This window comes from Micropterus dolomieu, linkage group LG15, assembly GCF_021292245.1.
Source record: "Micropterus dolomieu isolate WLL.071019.BEF.003 ecotype Adirondacks linkage group LG15, ASM2129224v1, whole genome shotgun sequence".
Classification (NCBI taxonomy): domain Eukaryota; kingdom Metazoa; phylum Chordata; class Actinopteri; order Centrarchiformes; family Centrarchidae; genus Micropterus; species Micropterus dolomieu.
Window position 1 is genome coordinate 20,311,143 of NC_060164.1, and position 18,371 is coordinate 20,329,513.

The 18,371-nt window shown below is 42.0% G+C and overlaps 1 protein-coding gene across 17 annotated transcripts in view; it reads left to right on the forward strand.

Annotated features, from left to right (window-relative positions):
• akt3a (v-akt murine thymoma viral oncogene homolog 3a) overlaps nucleotides 1-18,371 on the forward strand; it is a 59,411-nt gene that overhangs the window by 18,318 nt on the left and 22,722 nt on the right. For all 17 annotated transcript variants that reach the window (XR_006828368.1, XR_006828377.1, XR_006828378.1 and 14 more), the window contains 2 exons: nucleotides 11,224-11,349; nucleotides 15,858-15,969. Coding sequence is in view for 2 of the 17 variants with exons in the window: in XM_046070836.1 (XP_045926792.1) it covers nucleotides 11,224-11,349; nucleotides 15,858-15,969 (238 nt within the window). In the remaining 15 variants the exon portion in view is untranslated. The remainder of the gene's footprint in view (nucleotides 1-11,223; nucleotides 11,350-15,857; nucleotides 15,970-18,371) is intronic.

The following is an 18,371-nucleotide window of genomic DNA, read 5'->3' on the forward strand; positions in this document are numbered from 1 at the left end:
CTCCGTCTCTGGTTGCCAATCTCCAGTCATTAATTAGCTGTCCGTGACAAAATTCCCCATTCCCAATCTGACACTAGTGTAGAGCATCGGACGGCAGTGGTAATCATGTCAGTGAGGCTTGGCTCAATGTTCTGAGGGGGCTAAATGTCCCCCATATGGTCCACTGGCTGGGGCCCGCACCTCACCAAGCTCTCATTAAACTAGCGCTTAATATACCAAGGTAAAGAGGGACACACACACACACACACACACACACACACACACACACACACACACACACACACACACACACTAATGCATACACTCAGCTGTAAGAAACAAATCAAGACATCTGACAGGGGATTGGGCACAAAGGGACAGGAGGACAAGGAGGTAGCGTTTGTTTGTGTGTGCATGTGGTGTGTGTGTGTGTCTGTGTTTTGTGAGACTGATGCTGTACAATTGTTGACTTGCCATCTGTCATCAAGAAAAGACTTCTATGTGTGTGTGTGTGTGTGTGTGTGTGTGTGTACATACAGAGGAAAGATGAGACGGAAAAGAAAGAAAGAAACAGTGAGTGAGGTGCAGATGTCTCGCAGCATAGAGGCTGGAACATGAGGTTCAATGGCAGACTGCTGTATGAGAGGAGTTGAAGGGGGAGAACAGAGAAGAAAAGAGGACGAACATCTGCCATATTCAGATATTGCTCGGTGGTTTGAGTGTTTCTACACAATATCTTGAGTTTGAATAGACCTGGGAAACAGGCTGCTCATTAAGTACCTTGCAGGGCTAGGCAGGGCACCAATATTATTGTGGGTTTTACATACAGTATATTCCTCAGTATGTTTTACCAATAATGCAGAAGCTGAGATTTTCTGTCATCTTAAGATTGATATTTTTAAAATTAAGATTTTATCCTGTAGTAAAGGAGACTTGTAATTACCATCTGTCAAAGCAGATGCATTTTTTACCTGGCCTGGTTACGCTACATATAGTTGTAATAAGCACGTAAGTGTCTTTAAGCAAGACGCAGACTCTATAATGCCTTCAGTGGATCTGGTCAATAGCTGACCTCTTGTCTGAATTTTCCCATCTTGTCTGGCTGTTAAGTTAAATTTTTCAGCTCCTGTTGGAGAATTTTATTGATTCAGAATTCATTCTGTGCTTGGTTGTGATTTGCAACTAGCAGATTTAAATGATAATCCAGAACAACAATACAGAATACAAGAATAATACAGTTAAATGAAAATATAATGATTATTTTCAAATGGTATTTGATTGTTTTAATGTGAATTTGTTTTTGTCTTTGTCATGCGTTTCTTTTTAATTGTTTCAGAGCATGAAGTGCCTGACACTGGCGAGCTGAGGTGGACACGTCAAAAACAGCCTCTTAGACAGACCGACGTTACAACATGACAAACACCAGCTCTCAGGGGAGGAGAGATGTGAGAGAAGTGTTTGTCTGAGATGGACTGACATACAGAGCTGTCTGTCGCCTCAGAGTGTGACAGACAGGCACACAACAGTCACTAATTGCAATCGCACTGTGATTTTGTTACACCAAACTCTACAGTAGTTCATGAAGTTACACTGCCTGATCACAAGCAAACAGCATCTTGTAAACAAAAGTCACATGGGCTTACAAGTAGCTCTTTTATTGGACAGTAAACTGTCTGTATGAGACATCAGGGATTTTAGTAGCAGATGAACCAAAACTAATATGATTCCAGTCTCTGTGACTTGGGCATGTCAGTTACGCACAATGAAGCATGACTGATTGTAAGGGAATCGGTTGAGGCTGTGTTTTGCCCTTGCTACATTTTGTAATGTTGTGCTTTACAAGCATGATTAACTGCAGCCTATCACAGGTCTCCTTATATTCATAAAACTGCAATTCATCCAGATATAACCACGTGTTGTACCTCTGTTTCCTCCCCAAACAAACTCACAAAATCACTTGAAGGCATCTCGCTGTGGTTACTTGTTGGCATCACTCTCACCTGTCCACACAAAGAAAAGTTTAAGAGTAAGTGATCCAGAGTTTGGGTTAGGGTAAGGCTCTAAACATGCCCATTGTGTATGCATGCACCCTGATGGACAGATGGGCATACACTTGAGCAGGTGGAGAGATAGACAGGTAGCCAGGCAGGACAGAGGGGAGAGCAGAGAGCAGCAGTTAGTGAGGTGGAGAGCACTTACTGTCGGCCTTCAGTGCAACACATGAATGGATCCTTTAGAATGATGCACGGCTGGGCTGGTGTGTGTGTGTGTGTGTGTGTGTGTGTGTGTGTGTGTGGGGGGGGGTGCACTTGACAGTAGTTAGGGTATAGTACTTGATTGTTTACTCTTGCCTGCTGGGCTGGGCTATTGTGCTCTAGTGTGTGTGTGCATGTGCTGACAGACTATACTGAGTGTGTGAGCGTGTGCTTGTGTATAAGTTTACAGCCAGACAGGGGAGACATACAGAACAATGCGTCTCCGCTGCTCTAGGAGAGGGGGCGGGGGGAGGGCTTCAAAAGACCAGGGGGGTCTTATGTTGTCCCCACACACACACACACACACACACACACACACACACACACACACACACACACACACACACACACACACACAACCACATGTATGCACACGTTACACCAGCTGCCGCCCACAGCTCCAGCCCGGCATTTCTGAATTAATAATACAGAGCCAACCACTCTGGAATAATAGTAACTCACACACACGCACACACACATACATGCACAAAGCTTTGCACCTGTTCACCACTGCTCCACTGGACAGGCTTGGGCTGGTTAAGATCCCCCACCCCTCCAACACACACACATACACACTCCTTGTTGCCTGTCTGTTGTAGGCAACAGTTAGACAGCTGTGTCTGTCTCCTGAACCTCCCCCTTCTTGTTCTGATCGACAGCTATTCTCATTGACTGATTGGTCCAGCTGCCTTACTCTATTCCTCTGATTGGATGGTTTTATATCCAGTGAGGCAAAGGAACAGAATAAGAATTTGAATATGAATGTGAGATGTAAATGGGGAATCAAAGAAACCCAATGGTCTGTGCGATTATGAATGCACAATATGAATATAAGAATTACTGAATGGGAAAAAAAGAGGTTAATGACTGGTCAGGTTCCTTTTTTTAGCATCATTATTGGGACAGTCATGTGAGTATGTAAACGGCACCTTTCTCCACAAACTGAAAATAGGTGAAAGTTATTTTGTTTAAATTGTTTTACTTAAAAGGACTGTAAAGGTGAAGTAGATGTCCTTGGTTAGACGTAATGACACCTACGTCCTACTGTATTGTAGTGATGATCTGTCTGATTTTATGTAATTTCAAGAAATTTGTATACATTTATTAGATATTTCTGTCATTCTGTAAATTGTTCTGTGTGAGAGCAACTTAAAACCAGTGCAAAATTCCTTGTATCTGTACATATATTGGCCAATAAAGCTGATTCTGATTAGAAAAGAATATACCGTGTTTTGGAAATAAACTCAAACTCATTTAATGTGAGCTTCAATGATGTAAAATAAATGAAGAAATCATTAATGTCAACACACAATGCTGTCCAAAGGAGAGAACAGAGAGAGGCAATATACCAGCAATCAGTGCAATTTGATTAGCCTGCTCATTGGCTGTGTGTGCCTTTCCTAATCACATTGGATCCACTGCATTCTGAACACAAGCAGCATAGCATTCCTAATGTTACTGGGTGTTTGAATGCAGGGGCCTTTTCTGCTCGATTGTATTTTTACCTTCTTGACATGCTAGTAGACATCCAAACAGATCGGTCTTTGTCTTTTCAATGGCATGCATGTTACGCCTTGGTAGTGCGTGTCTCTGTGCATGTGTGGGTGGATGGATGTGTGTGGATGTAGGGAAAATAGACCATCTAACTGAGCCATGTTTAATATTTGTGGTAGCGTTTACTATGATCTAGACATAAACCTGTGTTTGCCCTGTCTGGTTAATAATAATGACATCATATATGCCTCCTGCTGTATGGCTACAGTATGTGCTTAATTCTTTGCACTGACATCTATGTGTACGTGTTTGTAAGAGATTGAGTCTGATAGCTAGTCTCACTCCTTTTTCCTTTTCTTAGCATAAAGTACAGGACTTTGACTTCCCTTGTTTCCTGTCTTTGTCATATTTCATATGTTTTTAGCTTTAATTTTCGTGCGGTTGAAGCTGTTATTGACAAACAAACTATGAATTAAGATTATGCAAATCACTCAGTATGGCAAGTCTGTATCATTGTTTTGGTGGGTGGATGAGAAGGAATCGGCTGCAGTTATCTTGGCCAAACCATAAACAGAAGCCACCACTCTCTAATGTGTGAGGAGAAGAGATCTTACCGGACTGGAGGCTGACCCGTCCTTATGTACTGGACAGGAGGTCATACTGGTCCCAGGTGTGTCTCCTGCCAGTAATGGTCTTGCTTCAAAGGACAGGCCTCTGCAAACAGAACAACCAGCAAGCAGGGCAGAGGGGTCTTCACAAAATCCTTTGAATTACATCATTAAGGTGGAAAACTCCTAAACTATTTTATTCTTTGGTGTTGCGTGTCTGTTTTTTTTTTTTTTTTTGAATAAGAAAATATTTCAGACAGGGCCTGAATCTGCAAGAATATTGCAGATGTGAAAGATGTGTTTGCTGTCTGGCATTTCCATGTTTCAGTGACTTGTAAAGTCACTAGAGCAGCCTTAAATTGTACATTTTGACCTCACTTCCCAGAGTTTAACAGTACCATTTCATATAGAAATTCAGAAATTTGTGGTATAATCCCTAGTTACATAGGTATTGAGCTTATCTCTGACAAATTTATATCTCTCTGTAATACTTGATGTGATTAGGGGGACCTACCAGCTGATCCAAGAATTGGTTCTGATGTTCTTCTCATCAGTGTGACTCTATGTACGTAAGGTCCACCTCCAGTACTTTCTAGTGTGTTTGTTAGACATATTAATCAGTGTAAGTCTTCGTGTAATTAGCCATCTCTCCCTTTACTTGGTAATGTCACACAAACTTTGTTTGTGATTGTGACATTACCCTGGACTTTGACCTTGAATTTAATATGTTGAAAATAAAGTGTTGATTATATTTTAATGTGAAACTAATCAAAAATGAAGACATAGTTATTGTCTTTGTTGTGATAATATAAAGCATGTAAAGAGACAGATGAAGTAGTTGCAGTAATTAATTAAGACAGTAAGCTTGGAGTCGCTGTAGCTAAGTGACCTTCAACCACCCACTGTGTAAATGTGTGTGCATCTACACAAATGTGTGAGTGTGGGGGGAGGTTGGAGAAGGGTGGGGGTGGGGGTTAGCTGGGTAGCCATAGCCTCCTGTCTGGCACAGGTGGTGTTGAGCAGTAGCCCTCCAGCTAAGATGCTAATATGCTAACGCCACACTAATCCTAGGGTGCTAAAGGAAGCAACGGATCCTTCCTCCTTCCCAACAACACACATGAACAAACACTCTTGTATAAACACACATATGCAGATTTAAGATGACTGAAATATATATATATATATATATATATATATATATATATATATATATATATATATGGGGGGGGGGGGGGGGGGGGGGGGGGGTTAGGATGAGAGGCCTGTGGCTGCTGTGTATCTGCCAGTCACTCTCCAGCTCTGTGTCAGCATCACAGCGGTGGCCGCCATGCTCCAGGGAGCCACCACCATCTTCTGGATTACAGTGGTACTGCAGGACAAGAGAAAAACAGAAAGAGGAACATGGAAATATAAAACTAAAAGGGGTTTTAGTGCTGATTTAGTTATAGTTTAATAGTCAAGTCATTTTTTCATGTAATATGTTGCCAGTGTTAGGTGCATGATTGTTTTTTATATGTGCATCCTTCTGCGCCTGCTGGAGGAGAAGATGGGCACCAGCTCTGTGTGTGTGTGTGTGTGTGTGTGTGTGCGCGCGTGCGCGCGCACATCCAGGCTCTGGCTGTGTGAAATCTCCTAGTGGCCCCCAAGGGATGGCCACACTCTCATGGGTTTCCACTCAATCTGGTCGCCTTGTCGCTGCCCTGCCCTGTCCCAACTCTCTGTCACTGTCACAGCCTTAACCACATACACCGAGATCTCTCTCTCTCTCTCTCTCTCTCGTTCTATCATTCAGTCTTTTGCTCAGCCCTCTTTCCCTCATCATTCACTCCAGCATACTCTTCATCTCTACACTGCTCTAGCCTTCTTGTAGTCTCATTCCACAGACTAAGCCACCCAGCTGCAGCCCCAGCTTGAAACTGAATTTAATTATTTGATTCTTTAAATCTCTCCCCCCCCCCCCTCATTCTAGTCTGACTTCTATGATCATATTGCACAAATTCCTTCAGAAAGTTTACAGGTAGCTCACAGCACCACTTTTATCAGTGATGGTAGTATTTAAAGCGCACACACACGCTAACACCAGTCCAGTCCCGATGTGGTAATGAGACTAATGCACTGTAAGTGGATTGGCTTTGAAGAGCTTGGATTCGCCTTAAGATGTCTGAGCAGACTGGAGTTAGAACTGCTGGGGTCGGGGTCACGCACACAGCCGTATCCTCATAAACACAAATGCACAATGAAGTAGACTCTACAGAAAGTCTTAAACATTTAAAAACTTAACAACTTCATTTATTTCCTCTCAACACAGTTTTGCACCAGTAAGTGTGCCATGCAGCTCTGGAACATGCGTTCTTGCTTGCTTCTAGTGCTCATGGACAGACTCTGAGACAGATGTCCTCTTCAAGCGTCTTACCGCACCATTCTCTACTTTCTTAAACCCCAGTGCCCTCTCTGCTGCTCACACTGACCTCCACCTTTCCCTCACTTCCTTTACCCCTGATGTTTAGCTAATCTCTCTCTCTCCCTCCTTCTCCTCCCTATGTATTACTGGTTTTACTCAAGTAAGCTAAGAAGTCTTTTATCTTTTCTTTTGGTTAGTCAACTTATCATGTGAACAACCAGCCAGCTACTCAGTCACTAAGTCAGTAAACTTGTTATTTATTCTGTCCCATTTCAGCCAAATGCTCTGTGTTACTGCTCTGAGCACTGAATGTGTGTGTATGGCTGTATGAGAGAGAGAGAGAAAGAGAGTGTGTGTGTTGTTATGTGGCCAGACAACACATTCCTCTCCCTGCCGGTGAGCTGCTGTGTATGTGCTGGAACGTGGCAGAACCTCCCCTCCACCCTCTCCATCCGCCTCCCCCTACCTCTATACACCACCACCCGCTACCCCTCCAGCTCCCAGAGTGCCAGTCACACAGCCCCGTCTCAGCGCCATCTGCATATCAGCTCCAGCCTCGGCCAAAGCATTAAATTAAATCCCTGTTTGGGTTGATTAACAAATGGCTGGTGAGCTCACATAGTTATGGAGTTATTTATTTAATTGTCATCAAGGTTTTTCCTGCTTTTTCGTCTGCCTCGGTCTCTGATTAAACGTGGCATTCGGCAAAGCAGAAGAGCAGAGGTGTGTTGGTGTTCTGAAGGAGTGAGTACGAGACAGACGAGAGATGGAGACTTAAAAGTTTGTGCAAGTTTGTGTGTCTCATTACTGTTTTGCTGGCAGAATTTCAGCCTTATCATTTGTACCTGTCTCCTATTTTCTCCATCTCTCTCATTCTTTCCCCTTTCCCCCTCTGTCCCGAAATGAATAGTTAATCAGCCCGCTAATTGAGTGACAGTTAGTCAGTGCGTTGTTGTAATTGTCCAATCAGAAAGCTTGGAACGGACACAGTCACAGCTGATTCATCTCTGTCTCTTACTGCTAAATCCACAAGCTGCAACTGGAGGATGTGCCAACAAGATTTATTTCTTCTGGAAATTCCAAAATAACTTTTTTTAAAAGTCCAGTTTTTGATTCTTAGTTTGTGGCTTATGAAAACAAAAGGTCTAGAGGGGTAGAAATTTGAAAATCTGAATTTCTATTCTCTATTTTAGACCTTTTTGAATTAGCCACAAAGTTGTTTAACACTTTTCAAACAATACAAGAAAAAGTAACATTTCAGAAAGTATATATCCAATTAAGACATCAAATTAGATGGAAGAGAGTCCATATTTTCTCAGTTTTGAACACGTTTAGCCCAGAATTTAAATACACTTCAAAATGGTTTTCTTATCCTCCTAAATATCCTCTGTTCCTTAGATCTTCCAGATCACCCACGTTGTCCTGTATTACTGATATCCTGTTGTTCTAACAAGAAACAAGAGACTCCTGTTGTCTTAAGCACTGTATATTGTAGTATTTACTAATTGGCCTTAAGGGAAAAGTAAAGTTGTGCAGAAAACTAAATGAAACTGAAGTGAGGAGTCCGAGAGAGATGGTGTGGGAAGGAGACCGGCTGTTCTGTTTTCTCCAGCAGTCCAAACTAGAGACATGTGGCTCCCCAGACAAGCTGTCCAGAGTGGGAGAGCTCGCTGGACTCATTACAGGCAGGGCCAAGACGGGATAGCTTGACAGAACACCATTGGATCATTCGGAGAATTGGAACGGTCGAAACTGAATTGTGTTAGTTTGTGTGTGCGTGTGTGTGTGTGTGTGTGTGTGTGTGTGTGTGTGTGTGCGCATGCCTGTGTTTGTTTGGAACTGCATGTGTGGACAACTGTCCATCTCCTCTCTCCGTCTGTGCCACCCCTGGCTGCCCCCTCCCCCGCCCCCCAGTGGACGTGTACACACACGCACACATACACGCCGTGGAGGACCCGGCCAGAAGGATTGCTTAAATGTTTTCAGTTGTACTGGACAGCTGAGCGATGAAGTGGCCAGTCACAGGCTTCCATTGGTTGGACACTTCATCTAGAAACTGACTCAGAGAAATGACTGGCCTTGGACCAGCAAACCAGTCATCACTGCCAGTTTATAATAGTTTTATCAGTTTAACTTTCTGTTTATCCTCATCCATTTTGCCAGTCAATACATCTCTTTTCTCCGATCCACTTTTAAAGTCAAGTTGAGTTTCTCTAATCCAGATGATCCATTTTTTCCCCCCACATCATTAGTTTGTGTCATGTTGTATGTTATATGTTTCTTCTGATCTGAACCAACAGCAAAATAACACATATAACAGATAATAACACAATAACAGAAACACCTGTACAATATTTTAAATTGAAATCAAGTTTGACAACACTGCAAAACTACAGCCTCAAATATTTCCATAAAGTTGAATCATGAAAAATCTCTGAAAAAATGTAAATGTTAGAATCCTCAGTTTATTTTGCAGGGCAATTTTATTGGCTTGCATTAGATTATATAACTCACTTACATTAATTTACAAAGTACTAATGAAAGTATTTTTCTGGTAGAATTTAAGCTCATTAGGCTTGCTAACATTCATCCTCTCTCCAGGGAAGCAAAAGCCCGCTATGCACATCAAAAGGCTGAACTGATTACATGAAACCCTGATCCCTAGTTTAATATACCGATTTGGTCAGCATTGATGAGATATTCTCTTTCTGCTCACTTACAACCTCCCCCATCCCTCCTCCCAACCCCTCCCTTTCAGCCCCTCTCACAGCACTCTGTTTATCAGTAGCAAGTGATCCAAAGAAGATGCTTTGTTTCTGAGGAACAGGAGAAGGAAATGGGAGAGGTGGGGAGTGTGGGTGGATTTGTGAAAAAGAGAAAAATAGAGACTGGGAGAGGAGAGAGTGAGGTGTGATTTGGTAATCCTGATGACGCACTGGCACCAAACAGCATTTTCTTATCTGTGTCTCTCTGTCCATGTGTGGCAGTTCAACCCCCACCTAACACACACACACACACACACACACACACAGAGCCACCACCAGCAGCACTCAGAGGTACCGGCAGGCCCTGCAGTCGCATGGTCCCTTCGGCGGAGCAGGTGTTTTTCTGCGACGTGTTAACGAGCACGGCCTGCTGTCATTTCCGCTTTAAATGGATGTCACAAATAGAACACATGCACACGTTGCCTATTCTCCTCTCCCAGCGAATTAGCCTGAGAAAGGTGATCAGAGTTGTTACCCAGCTTAGTGTGTGTGTGTGTGTGTGTGTGTTGGCTAGTATGTCTTCCCAAGGTGTGTAAATGTATGTGTGTGTGTGTGTGTGTGTGTGTGTGTGTGTGTGTGTGTGTGTGTGTGTGTATGTCAAGGAATGGCTGGTTAATTAAAAGAAGTAGAGAACATTTGTGTCCTTCTGTGGTTTTTATTTCTGTTGTTTTGAAAGGAGAAAGTGAAATGTTTACACAGCTCCCGGCTTTGGAAAGTGTTGAGATTGTCAGTTTCTTTCATCAGGAGCTGTGAGCTGTGTGTCTCGGTATTACTTGCAGCCGTGCACTCTGCACGTCTGTGCATGTGCGCGCACAGTTTCATCCCTGTTTTTTTACTCATTGTACTCGTCCAACTATGCGTGAATCCACACACGTGTGTACTTTAATCCATGTGTGTATCCATGCTGTTTCCAGTAAGTGTTATCCGCCTCTGTGGTGTGGAAATGTTTGACACACAATCCTGCAGCGGGTCATCTGATAAAGCTGTGGTGCCACCTTAGTGCCAGTCTGTGCCAGCCAGTTGGGTAATACTCTGCCACAAGCTGCTCAGCAGATGTTGTTATTTGTTGCAGCAGTCTACGAAAAGTTATTCTCTATGTGTAATCTGATCTCATGTCATGCCATGTCATCTCCTCTTATCTCTCATCCCTCTTCTCTTCTGCCTCCTTTGCTAGCGACCAGTGGTTTATGTGTGTGGGCAGTGTGTGTGTGTGTGTGTGTGTGTGTGTGTGTGCGCGCAAGCGTTTGGTAGAGGGGTCATCCCCTCGACACCTGCCCATGTATCAGCCAGATGATGTTTCTGGCATCGGTAGTTTGGTTGTTGTGCTGGTAAACATGTTTTTGTCATTTTTTTACATGATAATCCGGTCTGAATCTGGCAAGCACTGTGGGAGTCACAGAGATACTGTATGTGTGCGTGTGTCTATGTAAATACTACATGATATCCTTTGGACAGATGAGTCAAGCGTACTTGCTCTTATCTGCCTAGGGAATAAAATCTGTATTTAAAATGATCACCATCATCATTATTGCTATTAGTAATTTCCATATATCATCACAATCATCATAAAACCCCTGAGTGCACTATTAGCTTCAGCATCATCACCACTGTAGCCCTCATGATCTGAATTTAGTTGTGTTCGCTCTAAGTGTCTGATTGAACATATTTGACTGTTCCTCTCTGCCTCTGTATCCATCTTTTTTTTGTCTTTTTTTTTTCAGGTGAATACATAAAGAACTGGCGGCCGCGTTACTTCCTGTTGAAGACAGACGGCTCTTTCATTGGCTACAAAGAGAAACCTCAGGATGCCGACCTGCCCTACCCCCTAAATAACTTCTCTGTAGCAAGTACGTTATTTACCATATATCAAAATAACCTCTGGGCTTTGTGCTTTAGATCCTACTGCACCTGCACCTTTACATTATGTGTACACAGAACCACGACATTGAGTGAGAGTCCACCCATCCCATGCTTACAGATTCCCATCTGAAGGATGCCGCTTTTAAATTCCTGATGGTCTAGTTTGGAGCATCATTTTGTTTTTTTCTGTCTAGTTGTAAATTAGTTATGTCAACTCAGATTTGACTGCCTTTGCTGTAAAAACACAGCTTTTTAGTCCTAATGGTTATACAGAGAGAGTAGTGTGTCCAGGTATCTGCATCTATTTTGTATATACTGCGCCCATGTACCCTGCATACTTCTTTTTAGACTCATAATTAACAATAATGATAATACTGTGACACCTGCTGTAATTAACCCCCGCAGGGAAAATTTCAGTTTAGAGCAGAACCTGTATAGGTGGTACAGAGTCAGTGTCTTGCTCTTGGATACTGAACCCATATCTTCCAGTTGAAGGACCTATGATCCTATATTCTGTAATTTATTATATTTTTTTATGTTTCTTAAATGTCAATGCAAATCACCTCTGTCATGTAAAATGCCACGAGATGTTGCTGAAATGTTCTTGTGGTTTCATCACACAGAGCCACAGTGAAATGGTACAACAGTTATTGCATCAGTTTCACTCATGGCATGTCAAGCATCTTGTCAGTCATCAGTCTTCACAGCGTTGGTATGCTTTACAGAATTCACTGTGGACTCTAATTAACCATTTATCAGTAATATAATCTGTCTGCACCTGGTTAACAAGCTACACAGCGTCGTTGACATGTGTAATTAACCAGCTAATGAGTTAACAAGATTAATTTCAGTCTCATTACCACGATCACAGCTCATTGTTCGTACAATAAATGCAGATTGGCAGTAAAACTTTGTGTCTATCAAGCCATTTTAGCTTTGGAATAAATACAGTGGTCAGCCCAAAATCCATAATTTGACAGAAGACAGAACTGAATGTTGAAATGTTTTTGACATTTAGGTATTACTTTTACTTTTCAAGACACAAAACATTTTCACTTTCATATTATTGTATATGACTAGCTAAATAAAACACACGTCACTGTAGAATTGTCAGCTATTCACAGTAGGACTGATTCCTAAATCAATGTTTTTGAAGAAGTTTAGGTTTTGATTTCAATTCTATCCAGACTCTGCTGCTCTACTGTAGCTAATACATTAGTGATTATTACACTCAAGAAATACACAGTGCACTGATTCAGACCAGATATCTCAGTAATAATGTTGGTTCTTGAAGACACAAACATTGACTTGTTCAGTTGAACACCAAATATAGTAATACTGTCTCTTCTGGCATCGGGTAAACATATCAATCAGATAATAACTTTCTTTAACAAATTTCTTTTAATAAAAACAGTGTTAGAAAGTGCATTACAGCAGATAAAAACAAATGAGACTCGAACCGAAAACCAAGCAAACAAACACATGCACCAACTATGTAAATCCACATGCAAATGTTAACATCTGTCCAAAAGAGAAAGGCATAGCAAGAAAACATTTAAATAAACAAGATTAGTTAAGGCAAATATTATCAATGACAGACTTGGTATAATGTATTCTTGTCACTTAGTATTACAAAAGTTAGAAGCCTAACAAATACATTCAGTTGTAGACCAGAGGAATTACTATAATCAAGATGAAATGAGGTAAAGGCATAGATGGCCTTTTTTGAGTTGCTTAAATTTGGCAAAGTACATTTGATTTTCTGGGAAAACAAAATACACAACCAAAATTGGTCGATCGGCATCCACGATTGTGCTCGATAAAACAGATGAAACACTTCATGTATATACAGCATAATCATATGTCTCTTAATAAATAAATGGATGCATGTTGTGTAGTTGTTTGCTATTATATATACAATTTCATGTTCATACCTAGCTGTCTACTCTGTGTAATCTGATAGATTCTAAGATGGTGTTTCACCTCGTGACATGAGGCCTAATGCAGATGTCAGTGTCACTGTATTTACTTGCATGTATTCATAGTTAATACTGTAATACTACACAGGACCTTAGAATTGGGCATGCCATCAATCATTCTTATTAAATCAAACGTATAATCAAAATGAACAGATTTAGTAAATTAAATCTTGTCAGGTATTGTAGTTGAATGGCTTTGGAAGAGCACTATGTGAACTATCTGCAGAGCAGTGTAGTGAGGACTGGTGATGGAGGGGACGATAGGAGTGTCCAGGAGAATAGGTGCAGGATGAGGGCAAAAACAGAAACAAAATGATGATAAATGGTAGAATCCAAGCTTGATACTTCAGAGAAAACGATAAAGAATGGTACACTGAGGGACGGAGGAGGGGAAAGAAAGATAGGAGTCCGGAAGGGAGGACAAGAATCAGTGTGAGCGATGGGAGTCGATCGGAGGGGGCAGGAGGAAGAGAAAATTGGAGATGTGGGGAGGAGAAAGGAAGAAAAGAGAAGACAGAGATGGAAGGATGATTAGGGTGGAGAGCAATGGATGAGAGATATATAGAGAGAGAGAGAGATGGAGGGATTGGAGAGTGTGGCTTTTGTGGGTGAAATATGGGGGAGAGGAAGGGAGGATGAGGGAGGAGAGAAGGATCGTCAGCACTGAACAGACAGGGAGGAGGAGACGAAGACACGATTGGAGAATGAGGAAAAAGAGGAGAGGAAAAGAGTTTGTGAGGAGGACAAGCCAGGCCATACATCCGGCCCCGGTTGCTTGGCACAGCACTGGCACTGCCACATCTGTTGCCCAAAGCTGGGAGGCCAGGTGGTTTGTGTATGTGTGTGTGTGTGTGTGTGTGTGTGTGTATGTGTTTGTTTATTTGTGTGTGCTCGCCTCTGTGTGTGTTTATGCGTGTGTGTGAACAACAGAAGTGGTCAGATGGAACAGAGATGGTACAGGCCTGTTCCCTGCAGAGGGACTCATACATACAAGCCTGTCGCTCACACACACACACACACACACACACACACACACACACACACACACACTGATGCTTGGACTCACATACACCCACTAAACCGCTACACAGATTTCACAATTGCCTGCTGTGGCAAACAACCCAATTTCAGCTAACATTCAAACTTCAATATCACTTGTGTGTGTGTGTGCGTGTGTTTGTTTGTCCATGGGTGTGTGTGAGTGTTTTTTGGCATCAACCCGTAGCATGACCTTGTTGTCTGGCAGCACAGCAGGCCATGTTCACGAGTCAGGTAGTAACTCGCGTGTGTGTGTGAATTTACATTGAAACTCTGCCGCATGTACGACCTGAGTGGTGTTGTCATTAACCTTCCTGTCTATATTTAGGCTGAACCATGACGTGCTGTGCTGTGCCACACTTAAACAGAAAGTAATTGGAAGATGGGATAGCCAAGGATGGGAGGTGAGAGGAGAGAAGAGAAGAGAAGAGAAGAGAGATGAGGGCAGGAGAGAATGACAGGAGACAAGGAGAACAGAGGGGAGGAGGAAACAGCAGAGGGAAATGGAGGGTGATGTATGTAGAACAAAGGACAAGTGGGGGAGATGAGAGGTCAGAGGATGGATCATTATGCTCTTTTACATCAGCTCTTGTCCCCAATAACCACAGAGACTGCTGAGGGACAATGAAGATGCATTCTTTCTCACAGCGATCTCACAGCCCCATCTGGCCATGTGTGTGTATGTTTCTGCGTTTGAGTACTGTATTATGCGTTTGTGTAATAATGGCCTACTGTATTGCCCATTTTCACAGAAATGTGTCTCTTCGGGTATTCGCCACATGCATATGTGCTGCAACACATAATATCCCTTGGCACAGGAAAGCACCTTTATTTGAATTATTGGTGGCTGAAGTTGTTGCTTATTTTTAAACTAACAAATTAAAAACCAAGATGCATATTTTCTTGATTGTTCATTTAATAGCAGCTTGATATTCAACATGAGCTGACAGTGAGCCAGCATGTACAATACCAGGACCCTCAAACTAAAACGGCTACATTTTATTGTTTACACCTGTTCTTTTCCTACATGTCAAAAAAGGGAGAGTTACCTGGTTTGGCTTATATTCTTTTATACCAAAGTTAATTGTTGCTTAATGCAAGACAAGGCGGTTTTATTTACATAGCACATAGTATTATAAGTAAATTCAACAAGCCTTACATTGAGAGAAAACCCCCCAATAAAACCTAAGCCAAGAAAAGCATTGATGGACCCCTCATATACACATGTGCACTGCTCACAGGCCTGAAAAAACAGTAATGTTGACATTTAACATGAACACATTTGTGATTTGATATCACCTTATCAGTGCAGGGCCAAACTGCATGTAACTAAAAGCACCCTCACCAGATCAGAATCTAATTCTAGGTATAGTTAGAAGCTCCTATTCTTTCCGAGCTCCTTCTTTCCTCTTTGTGAAATATTGCTGTTGTATATTGTCCTGAAAAGGCAGGACTGAACCTCTGGCTGCCTGTTTCAGAATGTCAGCTGATGAAGACGGAGAGGCCGAAGCCAAACACCTTCATCATACGCTGCCTCCAGTGGACCACCGTCATCGAGAGGACCTTCCACGTGGACTCGCCTGATGAGAGGTTAGTTCCCCAAAGACTCTCAGTTCTTAGAGCATCCTCCAGTTGTTGTTGGTCAGTGATCAACGAGAATGTCAAGGACTGTGTCTTCTTGAATCTGGCTAGTAAGAGCTCTAATCATATATATCAAGTTGAGTCTGGCTTAAATCAAATTTAGATGCTACTGAATGTTTTCAGAAGAGCTTTCTTTAAAGCCACAAGTGAAAAATAAACTTTTTATGTACAGATAGCATATTACACCTAAAATGCGTTTTGAAAAAACAAGTGATTGAATGCATTCTGCCTGTAATAACAAAGCCTGTCTGACAATTCAGATCATTAGCACTTGTTATGTATACTCGTTTAATCACACACGACAATATGCCTACTAAATTCCTGACTTTATGCAAGTGAAGTTTTGAAGGCAAGGCATTGTCACACAAAATATTGATTTAATTCTCTTGTGTTTACTCACTTTTTAATTGTATTAATTGATAAATATAATCTATTAATGTCTATTTTTGAAAGCATTTTGACTTTACAGCATTTTATCCACACCTGTCTAAAACCTTTACACAGTACTATATATACAGTATATCATGTGGGTAAAAGTATCATCAAGGGCAGTATGTGTGAGGATGTTTGTACTGTAGAGAGTTGAGTTTTTGGTGTGTGTGTATGTGTGTCTGAGGGGAAGAGAGAGGGTGAGAGAGACAGAGTGGAAAGGAGACCTTTCAAGTAGCGTTGGCATAAATTCTCCAGCTGCTCAGTTCCTTTCTGAGGAGCTGAGGTGTTTATCTCCAGAAAATGAACAGCTTTGCCCAGAAGACCACAGATGCTTCTGTGCATCCTTTGAGTTTGTGTGTTTTTATGTGTGTGTGAAAGTGTTGCCGCTGTCTGTCCAACTTTGTCTGTGTTATATGTTGCTTATAATAGTTTTGTGTCTCAATGATCAAATTAACATTTCAGAGTTAACATAAAACTAACTTTTTTTATTGAGTATTATATAAAGTCAAGTGTGTTCAATATGCAAGTTTATAAGCGGACAACTGTAAGCTCCAGATGTGCCAATGTTTCGCTGTAGAAGTGTGTGCATCATTGAAGTTAAAGTGGGTTGGAAAGGTGTGAGTGTGCACCGCAACTGGGTGTCTGTGCTTCTGTGTGTGTTTTACTGTATGTGTTGTACTGTACCAGTGCTGGCAGAGCTCCAGCTACCACAGCCCCAGCCGTGAGCAGAGAGGGTGGCACGTGTTGGCGTGGTGCCCGACTGTAGGCAGGCCCATTATCTCTCATTAGCAAAAAAAAAAAATAAAAAATCTCATTATACAAAAAAACACTCTAACCAAGAGAGAGCATTTATCTGCTGCCTGACCTTGAGAGAGTTCCCATTGCTTTTCATGTAGCTACATGCACACACACACATCATGGGTCTTGCAAATTGAGTGCTCCATTGTTGTAGATGGAGTGTAACTTGAGTTTGCCCTTGTTTTGGAGTGTGGAGGGTACGCTCAGAAGTCTTTGCGGTATAAAGGGATTCAGATCTTAAAAACACACACAGGCACTGCTCTGTTTAGGTTCAGATGGGTGTGCTTCCATATCCCTCAAGGAAACATATGGGCATCTAACTCAAAACAAAATAAAAGACACAGGGGTGATCGTTTGGGAGTCAAACAGGTTTCATTATTATGATCTCCTCTTGGTTTACACTGGGAAAGTGTATTTGAAAATGCTCACTCGTAAATCCTGACTTGCTTTTCCAGAGTCCTGAGGATTTCTGAAAATTTGAATATCATCTTTGGTTCACCTCAGTTCGAGCTCTGTAGTGTTTTCTGCTAACATGTAACCCCTGCAAGTAGCACAGGATTAACACTGTTTGAGTGAAGATTAGTGGGGAAAAAATCAAAAGAGAATTCTTACTGAACCCAGTTCAGTCCTGAGGAAACAGGATTTTTAGCATTTTCCCATGTTTTCCATGCTTAAAATCAGAAATAAAAGGGAACCTCTTTATATGAAATTTCAGGACATATAAAGCCTTAGAAATAACTTGTTTTGGTCTTACTTTCTCGTCTCGTTTCCCAGAGAAGAGGGGAAGCTTGGCCCTGTGTATAAACCACTATATTCATCATCGTTAAATACAGTTAATGTGTCTGCACATCCTGATGCATGGCTGGCCTTCTGCTACAGATGACGATCACACACACACACACACACACACACACACACACACACACACACACACACAATAAAACTCACAGTCTTTCTCTCAACAGATGTTGAACAACACCGCTAATGGAAAGTCAATGGGGAGGAACAATGTTAGCAAACAACAATGCATTGTTCCCTCTAATGCATGGCTGTACATTTGTGCTCACTCACTCACTCACTCACTCACTCACTCACTCACTCACTCTCTCACACACACACAC